Source organism: Xiphias gladius, chromosome 10 (assembly GCF_016859285.1).
Source record: "Xiphias gladius isolate SHS-SW01 ecotype Sanya breed wild chromosome 10, ASM1685928v1, whole genome shotgun sequence".
NCBI lineage: Eukaryota > Metazoa > Chordata > Actinopteri > Istiophoriformes > Xiphiidae > Xiphias > Xiphias gladius.
In genome coordinates this window covers 4,766,713-4,785,430 of record NC_053409.1, presented here as the reverse complement: position 1 = coordinate 4,785,430, position 18,718 = coordinate 4,766,713, and the positions used below count along the sequence as shown (strand labels likewise).

General features: G+C 42.4%; 1 protein-coding gene across 1 annotated transcript in view; it reads right to left on the bottom strand.

The window, feature by feature from the left end:
* myt1lb (myelin transcription factor 1-like, b) overlaps window positions 1-18,718 on the bottom strand; it is a 92,409-nt gene that overhangs the window by 16,457 nt on the left and 57,234 nt on the right. The window contains exons 5-13 of the mRNA XM_040137330.1: window positions 14,349-14,721; window positions 12,774-12,781; window positions 11,838-12,006; window positions 10,883-11,741; window positions 7,559-7,693; window positions 3,966-4,056; window positions 2,545-2,652; window positions 1,549-1,775; window positions 714-1,000 (exon numbers count right to left, since the gene is read on the bottom strand). Of these exons, the coding sequence (XP_039993264.1) occupies window positions 714-1,000; window positions 1,549-1,775; window positions 2,545-2,652; window positions 3,966-4,056; window positions 7,559-7,693; window positions 10,883-11,741; window positions 11,838-12,006; window positions 12,774-12,781; window positions 14,349-14,721 (2,257 nt within the window). The remainder of the gene's footprint in view (window positions 1-713; window positions 1,001-1,548; window positions 1,776-2,544; window positions 2,653-3,965; window positions 4,057-7,558; window positions 7,694-10,882; window positions 11,742-11,837; window positions 12,007-12,773; window positions 12,782-14,348; window positions 14,722-18,718) is intronic.

Below are 18,718 nucleotides of genomic sequence, written 5' to 3'. Positions count from 1 at the left end.
TGACATTTAGAAACCTCTCACCAAAAAGTTTTTCTTTGCTCTTTTTCTTTATTTCCAATTCTATCACCTTGGCTCTCATTCTCTGGCAGTCCCTGCTGTCAACATTAGCATTAAGCCAGCATTAGCCCTCTGCTGTGTGCTCACTTTCTGGCCCCCATTTTCCAGCTCAGCATCTGGGTGCAGATAATACAGGAACACCGTCACCTTATCTCCTCAGAAATGAAACACTGGGCTCACCCATGTCAAACGGTGCTTCGTCCTACTCCTATCTGATCCCCAGACAGAAAATAAAAAACTGCCCTGCTGAGCCCTGAGTGTAAGACACAGCCTTGGATCTTTAATGGATTGTGTGTGTCTGAGTGTGTGTAGCTATGTGTACGTGTGGTGTGTGCATCTGAAATCTCCCTATCTTTTTCGGTGTTCACTGCCAGCATCACTGTAATAAAGGAAGCACAGATATAATCTGTCAGTATTTTTTTTTTTTTGTAACTACAAGGGTGTAGTGAATACTGAGTCACGTGAGGTTAACGTGTTAATTCAGAGGATGTTTTTAACTTCCCTAATATTTAAAAAACAGGAGTGAAAAAACTGACCGAAATGTGTAGAATTTGGTTGCACCAGTTGATCTCTCTCTACAGCTTGGCCATTTAGCTGACAAACTAAATGTAATAAGTCATGACAGTCATTCCAGTGTCCTTCCTCTCCACTCCTACCTGCGAGCACAAATCCTGGGGCTTCCCCCCCATCCCGTGGGGCATCTCCCTGCAGCGTGTGGACAGGTTGAGGATGGCCGTGGCTGCCATGTGGGCGGCCTCCATGTCGTGACTGTAGTCGAAGCTGCTCTTGCTGCAGGTGCTGCTGGCACTACTGCCCCCACCCCCACCTCCTCCTCCTGTTCCCCCTCCTCCACCTCCACAGCTCAGACTGCTGCTGCTACTGCTGGGAGCATAGGTGCTGGTGGTGCTGCTGGCCGAGCTGGAGTTCTTGCAGTAACGTTTAGCTGTGGGATGAATCAAGAAATTCAAATGAATATTCTGTATTATATTGATTTACCTGCAGATTCATTTTTTTCCATTAAAGGTGAGTAAATTCGGTTTGGGTAGGTTTACCCATAAGTAAATCCCTAGTGAAGTGTGTTTTTATGTATGTTTGAAGTTTAAAGCAATAGCAATAGCTTTAACTAATATAACAGGAAGATTTATCTCCCAAACTTTTTCTAGTTTGTAGATACATAAAACATAGCTTTAAAAAAAGCCATTTACGGTCTATTAAATTTGGTATCTTAAATGACACTCTTATCCAAATTTAAAATAATATAACACGTGAGAAGATTCCACAAAATATTCTTGTGACCCTGAAAAATGTATGCTTGATACAGCTCAAAGGAATCTGTTCAAAATCTTTTGTGTGCACTTACAGTATGAGTTTACTCAATCTTGAACAACAATTGAAACAATACATTCAGTATGGGAGAAATGAAAAAAAGATGTCACGTGAATATCATAGCAGTGGATATACATTTTTTTTTATCTTGCTGTAAAATAGTACCATCATATCCTTTTGGAGAGGTGTCCCTTTGTCCGTGAACTTTGGGTGCGATGGCCCGTTTCCCATACACTTGGTGGTTGTTGCTGCCATCAAAGGCGCTGTAGTCAAAGCTGGTCTTGGAGTACTTCTCCAACTCCTTGGCCAGGTTGGAGCGGGGTGTGCTGGTGGAAACATTGTTCTTGTAACCATACTGTGGATAGTCCAGTTGTTTGACAAAGCACATAGGCCTGGAAAATAAATGACGAGGGGGTGGAAGTTGGACCGAGGCACTCAACATTGCCCAGGGGAGGGATAGGGAACTTGGTGTTTGGTTAAAAAATTGGCAGACGCAAGGGAAGGGGCAGACTGTTATGGTTAAACTCCAGGATAACAATATTTGGGATGATGCTGGCAGCTGGAGAGACGATTTAGAGTGCAGGGCATCCCTTTTATATTCCATAGCATGAATGGTTTTCCTCCGCTTTCTTTAAAAAACAAAAACCCTGCTATACAAGAGTTTTTCATGCATAGTTAATAAAAAAAACAGCAAAATTGAATTTCCACATCTTTTATTACTTTTGCATACTTTTGATATGCTTTTATCATTTGATATGCATTTATAGCCTTAATCGAAGACCTAGAAAAATGAGATGTAAGATCTCATGCTGTTGATGTTCAGTTAGATATAAATTTACAAATACTTAAGAGTCTTCATCATAACATTTCATGACTATCAAAGAAACTCTTTTTCAAAAAGCTCTGCCTTCTCCATGATAAAGGTGGCCAATTTTGCTAAAATCTAATAAAGCGGTTTGCCTTCAATAGTGAGCAGCGAAATGATAATGCAGTCTCTTGAAAGTATTCTCAGGGGACAGGAGAACATAAACATAAAACAAAAAGGGGAGACTTGAAATCTCAATAGCTTTACTGAATGTAGGGGAAAAAAGAAAAGCCATTTCACTTTAAAGAAATTTTTGAATTCCATTATATATGATGTGGATAAAGAGTGAATACTACCTTAAGACTCGGTCAGAGGCCTGGTTGGACTTGGGGCCATCACAACTCTGGTGCTTCTCCTGGGCTTTGGCCAGCTTCTCGGCTGCAGCAATGGGACATCCTGACAGACTGAAATGAGAAAGCGACTTAAGTGGCATTGTGGAATGTGCATTCACAGTCCATAGGTGATAGGTGAAATTATTTTGATAGGTGAAAATTTTACATTGGATGCACATACTGTAAAATGGTCAGCTTGTTAGAGTGCATGTCAGACAGTCTCTCAGGCTGAAAACAACCAGTGCACATCTTTCTGTCAACCAATCAATCCCAGTGTCTACCAGTTTGAAAATACCTGACTATATTTAAGAAAGTCTTGGCTTAAAATGCGAAATCATTCATTTTAACTTTTAACACTTTAAATAACAACAAAATTGGCAACAACTTGAAAGTTTCTTGTTGAGCAGCTTGAAATAATTCCCAGAATAGATATTCCCATATGGACAAATGTGCATTTTTATGTGCATTCTGAAGAGATATCATCTGTAAAACTTCCTCATGACAACTAACTGACCAAATGTGACAAAACTTCATGTTATTACACTTAACCCCTATGATACTCTAGCCAGTTTGTCAACTGTAGTGAGTTGGGCCACGATGAAAAAATTATCTTTGACAATGGCCTGAGGCCAGTGTGGAGTTGTGTTCATGAGTACCTGTCAGACGTTCATGAATGTATGCGGGTATAAGAGTGTATTTCAGGTCAGTGAGTGGAATGGAGTATATGGAAGTTTATATTAGCTATTTCTGGTGAAAGTGAAAGTTTATTGTGCGTGTTCATGTGCGTTTCTATTTTGTACTGCAGCCGTGTCACTGAGCACAGCATGGAGGCATTCTGGTCCTCCCAGGTCTGCACCCCCCCTGTCACCCTGCCTGAGTGGCAGAAAGGTGCTAATGGTTGCTGCTATGCCCAACTCCCTGACCATCTGCTCTGGGTGACACTCCTCTTTCACTGTCACCTCACCCCATCTGACAGCACTGGCAAGAGCACCCTGCTATTTCAGTTTCTCCCTCCAAACCTGCACCTGATAGATGCCATTTTTCACCATGAGCTGATAAATGATTTATGCTGTGGAAGGTGTGAATTGCTGCATTCCAATCAGTCTTGGTTAAACTATGGGATTGTTAGGCAGCTGAATTGCTTCAATTATTTCCTTCTACCCAACATTACAAGAAAGACTGCACATATCCACACAAAAAATAATGTGTTGGGAAAAAAAAGAATGCATTTAACAATAATTAAACAAATAGATGAGATAAAAAAATAGGATGAAAAAATAATATCAAGAACAAAACCTGAGAAAAATATGAACCATGTTCCATAGTAAAGAAAGGAGGGTGCAACATAGACAGTGCCAATTTCATGTAGGCAGGCTGTCACTTACCTTCTGTGGGAGTTTCTGTTGCTATTGACATGGCCGCGTCCCGTGCAGCCAGGCGTAGGACACTTAAGAACATTCTCATACATTGCCACAACTTCATACAGACAGGAGATAGGAGTGAAAGACAGGGAAGGTTAGGAGCCCCTTACAATCAAGCATGAGCTCTATTAGTATGTGAGGAGCTTGGCATCATAAACATCATTAAGAAATGAGCCTGTGTGAACCCAAATGACCTCTTCTTCATTTTAATAAACACTAGTTTGAAAGGGCTGGCAAGGTTTTCCACCATATTGCTTCCACTTATCCAGCCCTTTCAAATTAGTATTCATTGAATAGCGACAGTCATGAATAAAAAGATGTCATTTAAGTTTAACAGGACAAAGCCAGCAAGAGACCGCAATGGAAGGAAATTTTGGGCATGCAGTGAGTGAAGCAACCAACAGCTAGCAATCATGCAAAACACAAACCTTGAAATCAATGGAAGAAGCAGACAGATGAAATATAGCTTCTCGATAGAGTGTGCTTTGTTATCATCTGCACGTTGTTAGGGTAGAGATTGCAGTCTTCAATACCATTTACCATTAAAACTGTCTATAACTGTCTCAGATCCCCTCGGCAACCCGCCAATTAGATTAATGATCTATAGATGTCCGAGAGGAGTTGTTGGAGCACCACAGGCGGGGGCACAGGAAAGGGTTGTCTCGAGACCAGTGGCATGCAGGGCCAAACCCCATCGGCATCAGCTTCATCATTATCACCCCCTTAAACTTTAACCCCTCATCATCCTCCTTCCCTTACATACTAATTGGTATTCGGAGCAGGTAATTGGACAAAGCCTGCCACCTCAACATGCCACAAGCCAATACATTATGCATATCCCACTTCTACCCTGCCCTCTACATAGAGACAGACAGAATAGCAAAAAATTAAAGATTCAGAAGTCTCAGATAGAACGAGAATGGGATTAACTATAGAAGAATAATACAAAGAAGCAACAGGAAGCAATGGGTCACCAAATTCCTTTAATGTTATAAAGGTAAACCACTTAAAGACAAAACAAAGACTCAGAGAAATAAAATATTTCAATAAATATTTTAATATTCTACAGAATAGAGAAACAGCAAACAGGAATGGGAATTAACTAATTTGAGACATAATTTAATCATCATTTTTCACATTTCCCAAGGAAGAGTCTGGCCACACTGTGTGACTTCCCAATTAAATGAAGCCATTTATAATACATTGTCAATTCAGGCCAGCAAATGTGTTAATAGGGGAGAGAGACTTGCCCATAGCTGAGTCTGCCCTGCAGGCAGTCCCAAGTGTGACATGAACTCATCTTTACCTTTAAAGTGGTGAAGTAAGGAGTCTGTCTGCATAAGAATATTGACCATTATTGACAGAAACATGGTGACTGGCCACCTCCTGGCTGATAATACAGAGACCTACTGACAACTCCGTGAGTGAGTGAGCGAGTTAGTGAGTGAGTGAGTGCGTGATAAAGTTACACCATTGGTCAGCTGAATGCTGTGTGACTAGGTGCTGACATTACACCGGAGGTTGTTGCTCTTTCAAAACAAATAGGCACAAACATTACCTTTTGCGTCATCAGGGGGGTGTATACAGGCAGTGTTGCCAACTTAGCTCCTGTGTCGCTAGATTTATCGACTTTTCACACCCTATTAGTGACTTTTCTACATAAAAGCGCCTAGCAACACGCCTAGCTGCTTTTCGACAAACTTTAACTCACCAGTATTGCCCCATGAGCCCGAGGTTAGGCGTTCCCTCGAATGCACACCTCTCTATGCTTCTCATTTAATTGATTGCACCGCAGCTGCATAGATGTGAATGAGCTTTTAACATTCTCTCTGAGTGATCATTTTACTAGTAAATATAGCTGAATCACAGCACAGCCATTGTCTATAACTTATGTGTATGGTGATTTTGTCAGACACCGGTGTGATTATAAAATTAGGATTTTAGTAGAACAGAGCAGCAGGAAATGGCTTGTAAGTTACTGGTGGTTAACATGTAGTGTTAAAGAGCTGCGTTCCAGTCACTATTTCATACTTGTTCTGTTGTCTGACAACGGAAACAGAAAAACGTGTAAATGAGAACAGCATTATTGGAAATCTGGCTGTATTAAATTACTGTATATGTGAGCACAGACAGTAGGAGAGAAGCAGAGATGCAAACAGATAAAGGGTGTTCCAGCCATATACTAGGTTTTGACCTGGTCTTGTTAAACAACAACAGAGCTGTGTGTTTTTCACTCTCAAGTGTCCCTTTGTAGTCTGGGAAAAAGGACTGAAGATGATGCCACAAAGATCAAGAACAGAACTTTTTGTGATCCAGAGCATCCTGTGCTGTATGAGTGGTATCATTTCCCCCAAAAGTCAGCCCGATCAACACAAGTGAGGAACAGGAGGAGGAACATAGATATCATATTCCAAAATCTTCAGTGACAATCAATTCAAGCCCTTTCCAAATTCCATTTTGGGGCTCTTGATCCCATTCAAGGTCAACTGCTGTGACTCATTTCACATTTCTGGGAGATGAGTACATCTTAGGTTAGGGACTTTTGTGTGAGTGGTGCTCTGCAGAACAAGAGTCATCTGTGACATTGCTGGTCTTTACAAGCCTGGCTTTAATGGTAACTAATTTCTTTGCCATTATTAAAACCCTCTTTTATTTTGATTGCAGTCTGGGTCATGGCAGATCATAACTTGATTTTCACGCTGTGGTTAATGAAACGTGTAAAGCAGCTTTTATTGAGAAGTTTGCATAAGGTGAATGAGACTAAATAACTGGGGTGAATTGTCGAAAGGGAAAACTCGCTGTTCAGTCAAGGCTAATATTTATTGCCACTTCACATGATCTGTGGCTTAAAAATATGATAGGCTACTGCTTTTCTATTCAATATAAGTTAATTGAGCAAGGAATAACAATAAATGAATGGGGTTCGTGGCTGAAGCAGGCACAGTGTTATCAAGATCTGTGAACATTTTCAAGTTTTGTGAAAAATGAAATGTTATGACTTAATTAACATTGAAAACCTGCACAAAATTAACGAAATGCAAAAGCATGACATTTAACCCTTTATCAGTCATACATGTTCATGCACTGACCAACCATGCTGTAAAGATGCATGCAACTCATATACAGCATCCCCTATCATATGCTCTCAATCACTGTCAATCAATCTAGCAGAGGAGAAAGTCTCATGCAGTCAAGTAAATCACTGATTGACAGCTCTTGACCATCCCACCAATCGCTGCACTGCCACTATTTGCACATAGCTAAGGCCTCATTTCCCACCTCATCACCCCGGCACACTAGGCAGGCAATCAGCAAGCAAATCCATGGACCCATGCAAAAGGTCACAAGAGAAGCGCAGCTGCAACCCGTCTGACCCTTCCCTTAACACCCTGCTGAAATATCAAACACAGTCCAACGACGACAGCAAGTACAGAGGGCGTGCCAGACACAGCAGTGGTCATGGGAAACATGCTGATTCCTGAACATTAAAGAACATCAAGGCCACAGATTGGGTAAATAAACTAAACCTATGTTTTGCTGGTGTGTGATAAGCTTACTTTCTGGTGGCACTCTGTCTTTGTGCGGACAGCCAGAGAGGCTCCGATGGTGTGGGTATAAGCCAGTAACATGACCTGTGCCGTCACAGCCTGGTGTTGGACACCGGCTTTCCTTCTTGTCTGCACGTGAAGTATCTGTGAACAGAAAGGCATATGGAGGTGATCACATATTCCCAACATGGTTGGTTAGCTTTCAGTTATTGTATATATATATTGTGAGCTCATGGAAATAACCTTAACGAGCAGCAGTGAGTGATTTGTGGTCTTTCTTTTCCCCAGGTGGAGTTTGCATGTTCTCCTTGTGCCTGCGTGGGTTTTCTCCGGGTACTCCGGCTTCCTCCCACATTCCAAAGACATGCAGGTTAGATTAACTGGCGACTCTAAATTGCCAATAGGTGTGAATGTGAGTGTGACTGGTTGTTTGTCTATGTCAGCCCTGTGATAGACTGGCGACCTGTTCAGGGTGTACCCCTCCGCTTGCCTAATGTCAGCTGGGGTTGGCTCCAGGCCCCCCAGGACCCTCAAAAGGATAAGTGGTATTGCTAATCGATGAATGGATGGATTTAAAATGCAGGAAATAGCATTTTCAGCACTTTTCAGTGTTTTAATTGAAGAACTTCTGACTTCATGTGCCCCCCACATACCCGAAACCAAACTTACATCCTTGACTATTGTGAGCAAACATATTTGAATTTTAAGTCTATTTATCTGATTAAATTGAGAGAATACTGACAAGGACAAAGATGCAATCACTGGCTTGCTGAAAGAGCTTTTGATCATGAAGTTTGTTTACTGTAATGAAATTGTGAAGATTTGTGAAATAATTCCAACTCTAGTGTTGGTGACCTTCAACGAAAAGAGTTTAATCTTACAGTTTTGCTTGAATTAAGAATTTATCATACTTCTCTTAATTAAAGCCAATCCTAGCTCCACATGACAGGTTGTTGAACTGAGTGTGACAATGAAGGTCCAAAAAGCACATACATACACACACACACACACACACACACACACCGGATAAGATTGTCTTTCCCTTCCCAAAACCTGGTTCTCCTATTTCCCCCAAACCCAGATCAGATATGGTTACCATCAAAAAGAAAGGATGCCAAGCCATGCCAATTGGCATTAATTCTGCAATTTGCAACCATCCACCTTTAAAAAACTTTGATTCGAAAACAAGGTCAAGGATTCTTCTTACTGTCAACATGCAATGGCTCCAGTAGGATGCAGTTTACAGTACGATTTTAAAAGAAAATTAGGAAAAATTTCAATGCGGTGATAGCCTATAATACATTTTCATAGCCGAGTTACTGGAGGTGAAGGGACATATCATATTGTATAATCAGTTTTGAGCCATTTGTGTGAAACCTTTATCAGGAACTAATATTAGGGGAGTAGACAAGGGAGGGGCTATTATCTCATGCCACAGAAAGACAGACCACTGACTAAAGTTTTAAAGGTCTGTTTAACTTAGTAACTCCACCAGAAGCACTTACTGACAAACCAAAATAAACTCAGAGGTTGTGGAGTAAGAGGAAAAAGAAGAATAATTAAGTGAAGAATAAAATTAAGAGGTGGCATGGAGCACACCCACTCATACATTTACAAGCGAGTCACCAAATGAAATCCCATGTCTCATTAGTCGGAAAAAAAACCACCTCATTATCCTCTGTGACTGTCATCTATCTATGTCACGTAGGGGCATATGAGTTTGGTAGAAAATTGCTATATCATGTCTCTCTCTGTCTGGCAAAAGAGCAAAAAAGGCAGGGAAATTTCATATTGATAAAGAACTTGGTCTGCATGTGGCTTCTTAATAATGGCTTCTTTTTGGGCACATTATTACACTGTCTGTTAGTGTTTGAACAGTATGTTGGAAATAATTCTCCATTTTCACTTGTGCGATGCACATATACACGTACATGATGGCTGTGTGTTCTGCCTGCCACATTTTCATTGCAGAGTGGAGGCAGCCAAGTGGAAGGCATATTAGAAAGCCTGGGATATTGATTGTGGCTGGGGATGGTCTACGCTTTGCATAGCAAATGGCCCCCATTACCATACCATCTCTGGATAATTAATGTGCAGTCAGTGGGCCTGTCGTTCGTTATCGGTCATTCTGATACTGTTCAATTTTCATCTCAGCCTCATGTTTCTCTTAGGGAGCTGGTCTCTTCTCTGATCCCCCCCACCACCCACCCCCATCCCCCTCCCTTGCCATGTTCTGTTTTATAAATCACAGACAGGAACCCTGGTCAACGAGTGTCTGCTACTATCTTGCCCGAGGAAAGATGTTATCGTGAAGCAACTGTCTCGTGTCCTCTCATTATTCCAACATTAGCCAGACACAGGGGTGATTGAAGGCTCTTGAAATTAACATTTGTGTGGCATTTAAGTTGCAATATATACCTGCTGTGAGTTGTGTGGCATTTAAGGTGTAATATCACCCTGCTGTGAATTACCATGCTCTTATTTGTTGCTCGCATTTGATATCTTCCTTATGAGAGGAAATTATTTAACCTAACTAAGTCTGAATATTGTTGCAGTAAAGGATATGATGTGAGGAATAATTAAGAGTTCAACAACTGAGCATACAATGAGACCACTGTAAATGCCATTGCAATCTTTCTGTCACTGAAACTCCACTCTGTAGGTATACAAGCAGAAAAATCAGCACATCCAGTACACTGTATAAGAATAACCACTGATGGAATACTACAATCTTTGTAATATATGTATGGTTGTCTCTCTCTAGTATCAATGAGTATCAATCTGAATGTTAGGTCACATGCATCATAAACAAACATAAAAAGATTACTTGTTCCTTACAGAATGAATCCTTTTTAAAGGCAGAAGGCCTCTGTTCATGGCTTCCTCTCCCAAGTGTTTGCTCAGGTTTAAAAATAGGCAGCTTTTCCCCAAGCTGCATCGCAGGGATGAGATTTGCGGTCCTAACAGGCTGTGCAGATTGCCATTACTTATGCCTGACAAGCCTACCCTCTGATGTTTCCACGCTGGCCTATTTTAACAACATAAGCTGCTGCTGCCGCTCCTGCTGCTACCGAGATGCGAAATTTCCAAATTGGCTAAAAAAGCTTGTCCTGGGGTTATAGTGAGGTTCCCAGAATGCATGTAGGCTGTCTAGTCTCCAGTACAGGATAGATACAATAGCAGAGCCAATAGAATACAGAACCAAATACTGGTAGACATACTTTCTACTTAAGCTTGTTAAATGATGTATACATGCCTACACTTATGTAGATAGGGTTTCCAACAGAAGCTTGTGTGCATCTGAGCTTGTCCGTGTTTGAAAGAACCACTCACCTTTATGGTAGAAAGGCTTCTTCATACCATCAGGAAGGCGGGCTTTACGCTCAACACCATAGCCATGCCGTGGGCCATGGTCTTCATGGTTATACCTCACCCCATCTCTCCTAGCAGCCTCAGCTGCCATTTTATCTCGCATTGCCTTTGCACGTTCTGACTCTAGTGCAATGGCCTTCTCCAATAGGGACAGGTTACCCTTTGTCATGTCAAACACTTCTTCTGATCGGTCTGACGTTACTGAGGCAGTGTCCTCATCAAAATCTCGGTGGTTGGTGTGATACCGGTCATCCTGCCCGCAACTGGAGAAAGCTTTGGAGCGTGGGCTCAGCTGCTCCTCGAGCTTCATGAGATTGTCCATGTCGGAATAGTTCCTATCATGCGTTCGCCTGTCGTCTTGGCTATGGTGGAATTCCCCATAGCCATGATGCTGGGGCTGCTGATTGGGATCTCCACATGAGAAATGATTTTGCTGGGATGGTCCATTTCGGTCAGCTGACTTTGTTTCACTTAGTTTCCGGGCCAGGTCGAAGCATTGGTTTCGTAGGCACTCCAGACTGCTTAAACACACTTCCTCATCGCTGTTTTCTGTTTGTCCATTACTGGTGGTTTTAACTTGTCCATTACCACCGTTGTGTACATTTCCCCCACTGTGGGTACAGTCAGTCTCGTCAACGTTCTCAGCTGTACCGTCCTCAAACTCCTGTCCATCTAAATTGTCAGACAACACTGCACCATGACCTTGTGCCAGCAGTTTAAGGGAGTCCACCGTCTCCCGGACTACATCACTGTCAACGTCCAAACTTAGATCACCCCTCTGTGCTTCATTGCCTTCCCCCTCCTCTTCTTCCTCCTCTTCCTCCTCCTCTTCTTCCTCCTCTTCCTCCTCTTCTTCATCCTCCTCCTCCTCCTCTTCCTCCTCCTCCTCCTCCTCCTCCTCCTCCTCTTCCTCAGCACTATGAGAGGAGTTGCTGTTCATCTCAGATTCTGTCATGGCCCTGTTGGCAGCATCTTCTGCAATCTTACCCAGGTTTAGCAGGGACTTGGCCACAAGTTCATCATAGTTTTCAAAATCATCATTGTTGTTGTTGTCTTTCTCCGTCATCAGGCCAGATTTGGCATTGCTACCGCCACCACCATCGCTCTCGCCCCCCTCGCCGCTGCTCATCTGATCGTCCTCTGTTGGAAAGAAAGAACAAACGTCTTGTAATTTCATTTCCATCATTCTATTTTACTGGTAAATCAGATTTCTGGGCTTGGTCCATCTAAATTGGATAAGGAACTCTTTGCTTCCCCTAATAATTTACTTTGAGAGTATTAACAGCAGCTCGTGTTCTGAATTGTGAATCAGCACAGGAAGTTAAATATAGTGGTTTAGGAAGGTTCCAGATAAAGATGCTCTGGTAAATGAGAATCTATGAAACCAGGGACTATATCTTTGGCAAGTATAATTTTTGTCCTAATTTTCTGGATTTTTTTCACAGGCCTTATGATTAAGAATATGACTTAAGAATTCTGTAAATAGTTGCAAATTAGATAACATTTTATTCATTGCTCAGCTGTATAAATCAAACCTTGAAAAAATCTTTGAATTAGAGAGAACATTTCTTTACAGGAGAGTCTGAAATCTGCGAAATAATATGGTGTTCCATCTACAACAAGATGAACCCCAGTCAGTAGCTATTCATTTTTTTCAAGTTATTTTTTCATTAAATCATCAGTACCTTTAGAATTCCTTTCACTGCCTAATTGATTCTGACAGACTGCAAAAGGTTACTGAACCTCTTCTGTCAGTAATTTCAAGCACTCACTCCTGGAGCACTTCCAATCTCTCCTTTCACATATCCGCCCTCCAAGAGCACATCGCTCACATTGGCGTCACATTTACCACTTACATTCCTGCGGAGAAAATAAACCCAGAGGTCCACAAACAGAAAATAATAAATGAGAGTTTCATTTCTGGTATGAACAAGCAAATCACAAGACAACAAATAACAATAATTGAAAAGTAATCACAATATACACAGTGATCTGAACTTGAGTGTATTCATCGGATCGAAGTTACAAATATGAAGTATGCAAACACACTGGAATATGCATACCAAAAAAAATCTGAATATTATCCAATTACAAACTCTGTACATAGACTACACAAACACTCATACTGACTTTCCTCACTCACATACCGGACATGTACACACTCTTACAGACACTCCAATCTAATGAGAGCAACATAATATTGGCGCTTGGGGGTCGAGGGCTTTAGAGCGGAAAGAGGGAACAGTCACAAATGACCAGGCGCATATTTTGACAGAAGAAGGCTTCTTACAGCAACCTCCTGCACCAGCTTATAGTGGGTTTAGAGTACAGTAGCAGTACAGTAAAGTCTTTCAGAGTGCATACAGTATGCAAGTAAAGTGTGAAAATAAGCAATTGCTGTAGGAATATAACATTGTATATGTATGTTGGATCCAGTCTGTTGTTGCAGATCTTTCCTCTCATACCATACAACATTCTGTGTTTAAACATCATGTCCACTTACCCTACATTTCTTTATTTAATCCATAAAAAATAGAAACACAAACCACAAATATGCAAATGGTGCATGATAAAAAGGTAACGTTTTAAATAGAGAATAAATAGAGAATCTTTAAAGGAATAGTTCGACATTTTCGGGAATACATTTAATCCCTTTTTGGTGGTGAGTTCGATTAGAAGACCGATATCACTCTCATGTCTGTACTGTAAATACTGTATGAAGCTAGAGCAAGCAGCCAGTTAGCCTACCTCAGCGCAAAGACTGGAAACTGCTAGCCTGGCTCTGTCTGGGGGTAACAAAATACACCTACCAGCACCTCTAAAGCTCACTAATTAACATTATATCTTGTCTGTAGAAAAACCAAAGTGTAAAAACAACAATTTGCTGTTTTAGACCAGGCTCAGCTGACAGTTGCCAGGCAACAGGCAACCAGTGGACATTCCACGATGTTACTGTGCCCAGCCAAGAAATAGTCTGAAACATAACCCCCCATAAAATGGCGAATTATTGTCCGTTTTTGCACAGATTAAACAAGTGAGATATAACGTGTTAGGTGCTGGCACATGGCTTTGCTATGTTCAAACAGAGACAGGCTAGCTTTTTCCCCTTGTTACAAGTCTTTGTGCTAAGCCAAGCTAACTGGCTGATTGATCATTAAATTTACTGTACGCGGATAAGAGTGGTATTGATCTGCTCATTGCTCATTCAGAAAGCGAATAAGTGGATTTTCTAAAATGTTGAACTATTCCTTTAAAATTCTAAAACGTTTTTCTAGTGCATTTGGTGCATATTAAACATCTTTCCATGTTATCTAGTACAATGTGATGGGAATGTGTTCTCACCTTGCCCTTGACTCTGCTCTCCTTCCTCCTCCTCTCCCTCTTCATAGTCCACTTCTACCGCTTCCTCTTCCTCCGCCTCCTCCACCCTCTCCTCATCACCTTCCTCCTCCTCTTCTTGCTCCACCTCTACCTCCTCTTCGTCCTCTTCTTCTTCTTCTTCCCCCTCTCCATCACCTCTCTCCACCTCCCCATCTTCATGCTCCATTTGCTCTATGTTGTAGTCCATGTAGCCTTCCACCTCCTCCTCTTCCTCCTCCACTTCTCCCTCTTCCTCCTCTACAGCTCCTTCCTCCTCCTCTTCCTCCCTATCGTCCATCTCCTCAGTTCCGTCTGTCTCGTAGCATTCCTCCATTGTGGAGTTGTCCATGTCATCTAGGTAGGTGCTCCTCTTGGGGGAAGTTTCCAGAGTTTGTCTGTCTAGACTCTTTCTCTTTTTGGCCAGAGGGCAGCCATACACACTACAGAGGAGAGATAAGAGGGCAGCAATTAGCTGTTAGCCTCACCTGGTCAAAAAAGCTAATGCTCATTTGCACTCAGGCCTCTGTAAAGTGCCGTGGTCGATTAACTACATTTTAAAGGAATACAGTAAGGAACAATGGCCTCTTACTGCAAGGAAAGCAGTGCCTCTTAAATTCTTCTGCTGGGAAAAATATTAAACTTTTCTCAACCAACCTTAATTAGACATGCACTCATTACCTATTGAGCAACAATAATAAAATGCTCCATTTCTTCTAGAAAACAGTTACAAAGGAATTAAATCTCTATCCTTGAAGCATACAAAGCAGAAGATTCATTTTTTTTTTAACATCAGTTTGTTCTTCGGGCATAAGAAAATCACTGTGCATGCTCTGCAAACACTTTGATGCAGACTGATATGCCCTTCGTCTGAGGTGGACCAAATGTAGCAAAACACAACTGCTTGTCTGGAACTGACTGTAAGGGAGAAAAGGCAACCTGTAGCCTGATTAATTGAATCTTGCCAAAGCACCTCAGGTTTTAATGTATTCTCTGCCTCCCCTAGGCAGCAGGGGGACAGATCCTAATCTGATAATCTGATAATCTGTGTATTCGCTCAGGCTATTGATCACAGAGTCTTAATCCATTTCACTCACCAAACCTCTGAGAACCCTGAGCTGCTACCTGGCCCCTCAATGTAAGCTGCATGTGTGTGACTTAAAAATCTGTGCTGCTGTTTGTACATTTATGCATGAGTCTATGTATGTGTATTGTAGCTGTGTACACACATTTGGCACGTTTGAACAAAGGCACCCACACAGTCAGAATTATGATGAGTTCTGCTGAGTGTTTTGGCTATCAAATAAACCCCCTGTCCAGGTTTGAGTGTAACAGAGCTAAACACGCTTTGGGCATGTTCACTCGGCTGTGAAATATCCCTGGCTCCTATTTTTACAACCTCTGGATGTTTCCCCAGCTCCACACTACTTAAGAGTTAGACCTGATGTGAATGAATGGCACAAGGCTGTTTGTGAGAGTAAGAAAATGGTTGTTGTTAGTCAATGTTAGCTGCTTTGTGGTGGAGCGACTATAGAAAAGGCTCATCCCAGTGGTTAGGTACTAATGGTCTGTTGTAGGATGGAGGACTGCAGTCTTAGAAACCCATTTTTGATCCCTTTTTTTCTCTGTTTTTCATGTCAGTGTGTCCCACTGTCCAATATCCTATCCATCCTGCCCTCTCCCACTCTCTCCCTTTCTCCTCAGTCCCACACTTCCATCAGTCAGTCAGGGTCCAATCACCTGGCAGGCTCAATCTTCAAGCCCAGGGATTCCTTAATGGTCTGACCCCCTGCACCCCCTGCAACCAGGGGCCTCATTTCATTAATCTAAGCCCACATGGAAACTCATTCCCTGCCTGACAGCCAGACCTCTCCCCCAGGGCAGTGTGTGGGTCTGTGGGACAGTGAGGGAGGGGCTGGTGTGTGCTGCGGCACTGTGATCAATAATGCTTGTGACCAAACATCTCAAAAGCACATTAAAATGCCACTCATCCTGGCCTCTCTGTTCCAGGGCCCTCTCCAAATAAATCAAGGCCCGGTCCCAGCAGGTTAGCAGCTGCCAAGGCAGGCGGGCTGGCAGGAGAGGAGGATAGGTGAGTGGGAGGAAGGAGGGGGAGCAGGCATGGAAAGAGGGAGAAGGAAAAGTGGTGTGGGAAAGGCAGATAGACACAGCCCCTCACCATGCTTCTCCCCCTCTGTCTTCTAGTCCTGCCCCTCTACCTTTATCTTAACAATAAAGCAGTCTTGAGGTAGCTTTTGCTGTCAAGCATTGAGCCACAATATAGCTCAGTGGCTGACAGGTATTTATGTGACTACACCTGAATCACTCTGAAAAATAGTTGTTGAATTGTTATAATTGCTTTGCAACATCAGCTAATGGATATCAAAAAATAAATACTTGGCTGTGCATTTTTTCTTTGTATCTTTAAAAGGAGTCAAGTGCACTTCATTATTTTGGGTCAGGATGTACATTCAAAGATGCCTTTTGATAGCAGAGCGAACATGCTTTAAAACTTGACTATGCTAAAAGTTCCACCTATAGTGCCATAGATATTTGGCTCCCGTTTAAAAGCTACTGCTCATTTAAAGTAAACACAGTGCATCTTATGTAAATGAGTTTTAATCATGTTCATGTTAAGAGGTGTTGCATACAGAATAACTTTGGTCTCAGGTGTCCTCCAGTCCCTGAGCTGTTAGGTTGTTGTGATACTGTGAGAGGTGTGTTTGCCCCGGCTCTCCTAAGCCCCATGATGACTAAGCCACAGGAAGCCTCCCAAGCTCTGCCATCCCACGTTCCCTGGCTCTGTCGCTGTGTGACCTTGGCTACAACATTCGTCATCACAGGCACTGCATCCCACTCACTGTGCTTGGCAATTAAAATTCCAGAAATAATTAGGTGGCATTTAAATTGAAAAGAAAAGAAATTCTGCGGGAATTGAGCAGAGAAAGGAAAGAGATGATAAAATACTGTACCATTCTGAGTTTCTCTCTGCTTCATCCCCTGGCAGAATCACAAAATCATCCAAGAGGAGTGTGTGGTATGAGAGGTAGCAATCAAAGAAGAAAAGAGCTTCAGATCACAAAAAGACCACTTCGTATTTTATGGAGTGGGCATCCTCACCATTATAAGATGGAACAAATTCTATTACGGTTTGAACAAGTAGCCCTTTAATGCAGAAATAACCTTCTGGAAACATTACAGAGAGGGCCCCTTTTCTGGAGCATTACTGTGAGGCAGGAGAGTGGAGCGACAGGAGGAGAGCTCCTGTTTGGCTAATTTGGGGCGGCAGTTGAGCGACTGCTGGAATGCGACAGCGTTCCACGGTGCCTTTATTAGCAGTCATATTAGCGGCTGTTCTCAGCAGGGGCAAAAGCTTTAGCCAGTCATTAGCATCGCATGCTATTTGTCTACCTGACACAGGAATGAGGCTGCTGTTGCCTCTTCCTGTGCCTCCTCTCACTGCTGCTTTTTTCTTGACTCTTCTCTGTCTCTCATCATCTCCTCATGTCACCCAACATCTCACATCATATTCCTGCCTCTTTGTTCTCACCCATCGTAACCTCACCTGCTCTTTTTCCTTCCACATATGCACTTTCTCCACTTCCTCCATATACTGTACATCTTAGAGTATACATTACCTCAGTTCTTCACTCACACCAATTTACTCTTTCAACCTTTCTTCCCATTTTCTCCTATCTCTCTCACAACCTCAGCTCATTGTTGTCTCTCCTTCTCTCCCCGCAGAGCAGAGTAGAGATGGAGGGAATGCAGCACCTCTGGCTGTGCCCCCTATCCAGTAGGAGGATCTATAGACACGTGTGGCAGAGCCCCGTCTCCATGGTGATACCCTGCAGATATCCATGAGGGATTCGCCATCCTCACAGCCAGACAGTGAGGAAAAATGAGAGAGAAAGACAGACAGGGAGAGAAAATGAGAGGCGGGGAGGAAAAATAGAGGCTATAGGAGTGAGACAGATGGGAGAGTGTATGTTTTTTTTTTCATGTTTGCATGTGTGTATATGCCTCTTTTGTGTGAATTCGGAAACGTATAACAGAGGAGTTAAATAAAAAAGGTGAATTGTATGTGTGTACTTATACTTCTATCTTTGTGAGGACCAGTTGGCATTTTAGACCATGGGAGTGAAAACATTTTGGGAAATTGAGGACATTTTGGCTGGTCCTCACAACTTCAAAGGGCAATTTAAGGGTCAGTCTTGGTTTTAGGGTTCAGGTTAGAATTAGGTTTACGTTAGAGTTAGGGGTAGGCTTGGGGTTAAGTGTTTAGTTGTGATGGTTGACGTTAGCGTAAGGGGCTAGGGTTGTGTGTGTGTGTGTGTGTGTGTGTGTGTGTGTGTGTGTGTGTGTGTGTGTGTGTGTGTGTGTGTGTGTGTGTGAGAGTGAGCAGAGAGGATCATTTTAGAGCTGTCAGGCTTCTCCTGC